General features: G+C 36.3%; 1 protein-coding gene across 1 annotated transcript; it reads left to right on the forward strand.

Moving 5' to 3' along the window:
- The first annotated feature begins 1,256 nt into the window (after positions 1-1,256).
- LOC311080979 (uncharacterized protein) lies at positions 1,257-7,066 on the forward strand. Its single transcript, XM_084111299.1, has 3 exons — positions 1,257-1,348; positions 1,810-1,991; positions 6,025-7,066. The coding sequence occupies exons 2-3, from the start codon at positions 1,868-1,870 to the stop codon at positions 6,840-6,842; spliced, it is 942 nt and encodes a 313-aa protein (XP_083967425.1). The 5' UTR covers positions 1,257-1,348; positions 1,810-1,867; the 3' UTR covers positions 6,843-7,066.
- The last annotated feature ends 1,198 nt before the right edge of the window (positions 7,067-8,264 follow it).

Consider the following 8,264-nt stretch of genomic DNA (forward strand, 5'->3'; position numbering starts at 1 on the left):
TCATCTGACAAATGGAGTTCCGGTCCAAAGATATCCCAGCTAACACAGTTACGTTGTGAAGACGTAACCGGACCGGACCATATTCGTCGTAGCGACGTAGGCTACCACATAACGTTCCAGCGACGTAACTTTGTGATTCCCATAATCGTCGTGGCGACGTTATAGTGGTACGTCGCAAGAACGTGATGAGGACGTCTCAATGACCAAACTGGCATGTTGCGAGGACGTAACATCAAAGGGCCATATTCGTCGTAGCGACGTACCACATAACGTTCCAGCAACGTAACTTTGTGATTCCCATAATCGTCGTGGCGACGTTATAACTGCACGTCGCTATAACGTGACGAGTACGTCTCGATGACCAAACGGGCATGTTACGAGGACGTTTCCTCAAAGGACCACATTAGTCACAGCGACGTGCCAAATAATGTTCCAGCGACGTAACTTTGTGATTCCTGTATTCGTCGTGGCGACGTTATAGTGGTACGTCGCTGGAACGTGGCTGGTACTTCCTAACGACCAAAATACAACGTCCACATTTATTTTTAATATACTTCTCACCTTTAGTCCTGGGAATAAGATGTGCTTGATCCATAACTTCGAAATCCACATAGAACTGATAAACTCAAACATTTCATTCTCTGCTGTAAAACCTTATAAATATTTAACTCAGTGAAGAACGTTCCTTCCCCTCCACTTTTTTGGGGAGATTTCTAGGCATTGTAATTCATGTTGTGTATTTACTTAACGAATTAATGAAATAATGAATCACTTGGCCTAGCCTACTACAGATTGCTATGGAAAAAGAGTTACTGATTGACTGCAGCAAATCTGTTACGCGGCAAATCAGGACCAAAGTTTACAAAGTGTACCTTTAACTTATTTAATTCACTGTTTATCAGACAGTTTTTAAGGTAAATCTTCATATCTCTTAGTAATATATTTTTATTTTTATGATATATAAATAACTTGTATCATCTAACATTAAAATTAAGTCAAAATTTATATTAAAATCAACAACATTCTTAACACGCAACAGTTGGAGGAGTCCAGAAGGTAAATACAATTGCAAACTCCTTTTTTAAAAAGTTTTAGTATTTATAAAACATATTTGGGAGGTAAATAGTGTTTGTATAATCTAAAAAACAAAACAAAAAAAACGTATCTTGGTTGTCTTATGAAGGTTAGATAGTTTAGTAGGGATTGGTTTCTGCCACTAGAGGGCGCTCGTGCAACTGAAGCGATGATACACATCCGAGTCAAGGAGACAAAGAAGTGAGTGAGGGAAGGGAAAATTAACATGGAGCACAGCCTTTCATTCTGCTATACATCTGCTGTTTTTCAGACTGTAAGTACATTCATTTTTATCATTTAATAGGAGAAATCTAATTCCAAACTACTGAACGAGTCTGTTCATTTAGTGAATCACTCAGAAATTAATTCAAATGAACCGACTGATGTTGTACATCACCCTCATGAAACGTAAACTCGTTATACTGACTGTTTTGTCACATTACAATTAGCTGCTAGTGAAGTTGTGTTTTCATTTTATGTAATGAACAAATGAAAACTGGTAAACAAAGTTTTTTTTATTATAAATGATATCTAATATAAAAGAGCAACATAAAAAATCAGCTAGATGAGTTGAATTGTTTCTAAACAGTTGTTTGAGCAAAACAGCAAAAGCTGGTTAATTGAGAGCGAGTGTAAGTGTGATGAGCATCTGCTAAATGAGCAACAGCAACCATAATTCACACCTAGCCGTTCATTAGAGTTTAAATGCTGGGGAATATTCCCATCTTCCCACAGGAGAAAAGAAGCAAGCAGGAGGAATTACTCCAGGAGAAACTACTGACATACTGTAAAGATGGAGTTTGAGGAGAAACCCACTATTGTAAAGATGGAGTTTGAGGAGAAACCCACTATTGTAAAGATGGAGTTTGAGGAGGAACCCTGTCGAATAAAAGATGAAGAGACAGAGGAACAAACAGGTTGGTTGAGGAACATTAAGGTGAAAACTGACATATAATAATACATCTGAAACCTCATAGACCTACTTAAATTTTAAAAACCTAACACCCATGTGATTTGTGTGAGCGCTGTGTGAAGAGTGTAAAATTTTTCTATTCACAATTGTTTTGCAGCGTTGTGTTGTAGCCTATCACAGACGTTTGCTGAGCAAGTGAACGCAATTGCTAGTCAGAGGCGTCTAAGTTAGTCAGAAATTCAGAATCTGCTCAATAGACTTTATATAGAGCAGCGCCATGACAGGCATGAAAGCAAGGCTGTTCTATATGGGGAGCATGGGCGGCGCTAGGGCGGGACTAGCAGGTGCATCAGCACCCCCAAGAAAGACCAAAGCACCCCGATAGCACCCCCAAAAATAATTTCTGGAAGCAGTTATATTCAGGCTGTATTCTATGGAAGCCCTGAACCGCATTGTGAAGAAGAAAAAAAGAAAACATATCTTGTTATTTTGAGATATTGAGTCGTTATTTCAACAAAATATCTCGTTATTTCGACATAATATCTTATTTCGACATAACTCATTATTTCGACATAATAAGGGGACATTCTCATCTGCGTTCTTATAATGATTTTCTATGGGAGGAAAATGCTTAACGTGTAATTAAATGTGTTGCGTTCATTTGCTTGGCCCATCTGATTTTAGCCTACTTTATTATGATTTTAGTATCATAATGATTAATAAATGCACGCGCAATTTGCTTGGCCCATCTGATTTTAGCCTACTTTATTATGATTTTAGTATCATAATGATTAATAAATGCACGCGCAATTATCCGTGAACTTGATAAATGTTGCAGATATGTCTTACTATGCACAAACAAATGCCTTTCAACTTATGTGTGCAAAATTCTGAATTAAATGAATGTGCATTAATTTGTACAAATAGAGAGTCTGTAGGCCTACTATACGTGTTGTATCCATTAAATAAGCGCATTTAGTTTCATATTTGTTAAAATATTATAATGTTATTTTTTTTCCATCTATGTTGATTATGAAAAGTGAACAGCATGAGTAAGATAGGATGCACAATATATCGGGAGACATTGAGTGGGTCAGACATGATTTTGACCACTTCATTAAGTTTTGGGTAACACTTTATTTTAGTGTTCTTGTTACATGTACTTACCGTAGTAATAACAGTAAATTATGCATAATTACATGCAACTAACCCTCAACCAAACACTAATCCTACCCTAACCCTATAGCAGTGGTTCTCAATTCCAGTCCTCGTGACCCACTGCTCTGCACATTTTGTATGTCTCCCTTATTTAACACACCTGAACCAGATCATCAGCTCATTAGGAGAGACTCCATGAACTGAACTGAGTGTGTCAGATAAGAGAGACATACAAAATGTGCAGAGCAGTGGGTCACGAGGACTGGAATTGAGAACCACTGCCCTATAGTAAGTACATGTAGTTAATTAATATTACTCAGTACTTAAATATATAATTACACTGTAACACTGACACCTTAAAATAAAGTGTAACCAAGTTTTGTTTTGTAGAAAACCTTTCTTTAAAGTGAATTTCGTTTTGTATAAATTGTATCTTAATTTTAATACATTTTTCATCAACTAATTGCCTGGATCTAATAAATAAGAAGCAGACAATATAATCATGACATGGAGGAGCCAGCGCGGTCACTTGCATTGCACATGAACTGGAGCGCAACTGAAACTCAGCATATGCCTCACAGACATGAGAAATATAGAAAGCTTTAAATGTCTTTAAACAAAACAATTCAAAACGAAAAGAAATAGGCTACTCTCTGATTATATAATCCATCATGTGCATTTCTCTCTATATTCGCGTTCACTACGGAGATGGCGATCGTCAACTTCATCTTTGCAGCCGACACTGACACAGAAAACACTAGTTTATTAATAAAAATCAATACACGCGTGTCACCGGATCTACAAATGCACATCTTGCTGGTTGCACGCACACATATTATGTCGAAATAACGAGATATTATGTTGAAATAACATTATAAATAATAATAAATCTTTAAGAATATTTGATGCTGAATCTTGTGCTTGTTCAATTTAATAAAATTAAAACTTTAATTGTGCTAATTAAAATAATTGAATATTAAATATTGAGTGGCCAAGTTTTGCTCATTTATTAATAGTATATATATATAGCTATAGCAGCTCCCCCTGTCAATGATCTAGCACCTGCGTTAAAAATTCTCTGGCGCCGCCCCTGATGAGGAGGCTGCAGACCTGGAGCAGGCAGATAAAAGTCCCAGGCAGTTTTACGCCCCCTGTTTTTCTTGGTGTGTCCAGTAGAGGGAGGCAGTACAGAGGTGACTTGTACATACTTGAGCAAGTGTCAATAGAAATCCCGCTTAAAGGGATAGTTCACCCAAAAAATGAAAATTAGCCCATGATTTACTCAACCTGAAGCCATCCTAGGTGTATATGACATTGTTCTTTCAGACGAATACAATTGGAGTTATCCGTGTGGAGCAATTTAATCACGAATAGATGTGCTTTAATGGACTTCCAAAGTCATCCAGCCATTCACTCCCATTATTAAGCTAGGAAGAGCCAGGATATATTTTAATATAACTCTTGATTGTATTCGTCTGAAAGAAGAATGTCATATACACCTGGATGACTTCAGGGTGAGTAAATCATGGGCTAATTTTCATTTTTTGGGTGAACTATCCCTTTAGTTTAAATAATAAAACTCTTATTGTGTCACGAAATGTAGTTTTCAGGCGAGAATGTAGTTATTTAAAGCTCAAATTTGTGGTTTATTTATAAAGATAGCACCTATTTGAAAATTTTACCTGACGTTTTCTGAGTTATGAGATCCAGGCGATCATCGGATGCTCAGCGCTCATTAACACCACCTTGAACAGCCTTACCTCGGCTAGTCCTTCTGACATTTGCCGTCTGTAATTAAACATGAGATATATCTACAGATATTTTAATCCGCAGTGTAGATCAGTACTCTGTCTATCTGATATCTTAATATAACGTTACATTTAAATTCACAAAAAACACTTATTTAGTCAACGTCTATGGATGGGACGGTGATTAATATGCAAGTTGAGCGTCGATTTAATGATGTTATTTCGCCGTATATCCTCCTGCCCCTTCTGGACACACCAGGAACAACAGGGGTGTAAAACTGCCTTGGCCGTATAACTGCCTGCTCCTGCCTGCAGCCTCCCAATGAAAGGGATAGACTTGCTGTTTTCAATGGTATCCGCTGTAAAAAGCTGTATAAAGCTCTTAGATCACTTATAATTTTCCACAGCTCATATAGTCTGGAGTTTTTTGTCTACTGATATTTCTTGGAAAGATATTTTTGCAGTGCTTCATCAGCAGAACAATCCAAAAAAACAAACATTAAATAACAGTACAAACCTTAAAAATCAAAGCTGGCGCTGCTGTGAATAAGGTCAATTTGCCAGAGTTTGTGCTCTGCATGTGAAATCGTTTTGTATAACCAACAAAGTATAAATACTGTAATTTAAGAGATTCATTGTGCGATATAGACAGATGTTCTGATTATAACGGCCGTTCACTCAGTCAGAGAGACTGCGCTGTGGCTGAGCTAAAGTTTCAGCTTCATTGTTTATAAAGGGAGGAAGTGTTCTTTGCTTTCAGCCTATAATTAATAATTAACCCATTTATAATTTTAATTAATTTTATTCAAATTATGAATGAATTCATTATATAGACTTATTTTTTATAAATCTAAAAGTGTGATGTTTGACACTGTGAATCGTATGTTTCTTTGTTTTTCATTTTATTAACTTTTCCATTATGTTTTAAATGCAGTATTTACTTTGAGCAATATTTGAAGACTAAATGCTAATATTTTAATGTATCAATTATATCTAATAATTAATAGCATTAATAATGAACTAATTTCATTTATTTACTGGTATTGGTACTGACTACTAAAATGTTGGCATCATAGTTCATTTTTTCTCTAATATGTCCTCCTTTAATTGAATTATTGTAATTTCATTTAGATCCTATGGATGTGAATGTTTTAAAACATGAGTTTCGAAGACCTCATTTCACAAATGAAGATGGAAACATAATTTCACAGACTAAAAAAAAATTCATGCAGAAAAGTGCTGGAAAAACTGGAGTCAAAGGATCTTTTACCTGTTCTGAGTGTGGAAAGAGTTTCACAGATAAATCAAACCTTAACAAACACATGAGAATTCACACTGGAGAGAGGCCTCATACATGCTCTCAGTGTGGAAAGGGTTTCATAAAAAAAGGAAGCTTAAATGTGCACATGAGAATTCACACTGGAGAAAAACCGTTCACATGCACTCAATGTGGAAAGAGTTTCACTCTGAAAAGTGTTCTTAAAGAGCATTTGCACTTTCACTCTGGAGTGAAGTCGTTCAGATGTGATCAGTGTGATAAAACATTTGCTCTGGAATCCAACTTGAGAAAACACCTTAAAGTTCATGCTGCTGTGAAGCCTCATGTTTGCTCTTTTTGTGGAAAGAGTTTTTCACTACTGCAACATCTAAAAGTGCACCAGCGTATTCATACTGGTGTGAGACCTTATATGTGCTTTGACTGTGGGACGACCTTTATTTCATCCAGCAATTTAAAAACACACCAGAGAATTCATACTGGAGAGAAACCGTACAAGTGCTCACACTGTGGAAAGAGTTTCGCTCAGTCAGGACAGCTGAAAGATCATGAGAGAGTTCATACTGGAGAGAAGCCGCACCAGTGCTCTATGTGTGGAAAGAGTTTCGCCCAATTTTCTAGTCTACACTATCATAAGAATAAGAAAAAGCATTGCCTGAAATTTCCTAAGTGAGCAAATGTTCATGTTCAGATCCATCACTCACAAATAATATACTTACAAGTAAAGTTGGGGTACTTGAACTCGGACTCAAGTCCAATTTTGAACGAACTTCGGACTTGACTTGGACGTTTTTGACTCAGAAAACATTCCTAGTACAATCAAGTCTGCATCATGTGTAATATGAAAAGAAATATAGCATAAAAAGAAAAATAGCATAACATTAAAATAAATGAATTAATGTCTCCCCTCCTGTCATTTTTCTGCACCACACCAGTTGTGAGCAGTAGCATCTTCACATGCTTGCAGACAAAACACACATCACATACACTCAGTGCGTGGCTAGGACGATGTCTTCAAAGTCAGCAATCATTTATTTTTCTTAGGAAAATCATAAGGAATTTATTTGCAAGACATCCGGCGAAAAATAAGCACTCTGCGTATTCAGGCGACATTGAAATTCTTTTAACATTCATATAGATAATGTCAGTAATGCAAGAACGTGAATTTTTTATTTATTTTGTCCGGATAGTTTTGGTATGCAGCAATTTACTAACTTGCCCACTCATTCTAAAGTCACATCCTCAATCTCATTTGTTTTGGCTTAATTCCTTATAATTGTACTGTTTCTGACTAGTCCATCAGATCATCTGCTGCGTCTTTTTGTGCCCAGCTGACAGTCTTCAAGGTTAACCCATATCACAATACTGAACATCAGTACGTTTACATGCACCCTCATAATGTGATTATAATGTGATTTTGGGAATATTGCGATTAAACTTTACCTCATGTAAACGCAATACTTAAATCAAACTAATGCGATTAAGCTCATAATCATTGTAACTATATTTGCATTAAACTACGTGTTGTATGCCGAATTTAATCGGAATAAGCAGGCATGTAAACACCTTAAAGGGATAGTACACCCAAAAATTTAAATTAGCCCATGATTTACTCACCCTTAATTCATCCTAGGTGTATATGACATTCTTTTTTCAGACATTATATTAAAAATGTCCTGACTCTTCCAAGTTTTGTAATGGCAGTGAATGGCTGTTTCTGTTTTGAAGTCCATAAAAGTGCATCTATCCATCATAAAAGTGTATCTATCCATCATAAAAGTGTATCTATCCATCATAAAAGTGCTCCACACGGCTCTGGGGGGTTAATAAAGGCCTTCTGAAGTGAAGCGAAGTGGTGAGTTTGTGTAAGAATAATATCCATATTTAAAACTTTATAAAGTAAAATAACTAGCTTCCTGCCAACTGAACATACAGATTCGACTTAAGTCTAAGCGCAACTTATGCGAGTAATGCGATACACCTATATCATATACACCTAGGATGACTTGAGGGTGAGTAAATCATGGGCTTATTTTAATTTTTGGGTGAACTATCCCTTTAAATATGCCATTCTCATTAATGGAGTTCATTACCG

This window comes from Abramis brama (assembly GCF_963993115.1).
Source record: "Abramis brama genome assembly, chromosome: 4".
NCBI lineage: Eukaryota > Metazoa > Chordata > Actinopteri > Cypriniformes > Leuciscidae > Abramis > Abramis brama.

Coding starts and splice junctions, on each gene's coding strand:
- LOC311080979 (XM_084111299.1), top strand. CDS start 1,868: ATGGAGTTTGAGGAGAAACCCACTATTGTAAAGATGGAGTTTGAGGAG. Junction 1,992..6,024: donor AGAGACAGAGGAACAAACAG/GTTGGTTGAGGA, acceptor AATTTCATTTAG/ATCCTATGGATGTGAATGTT.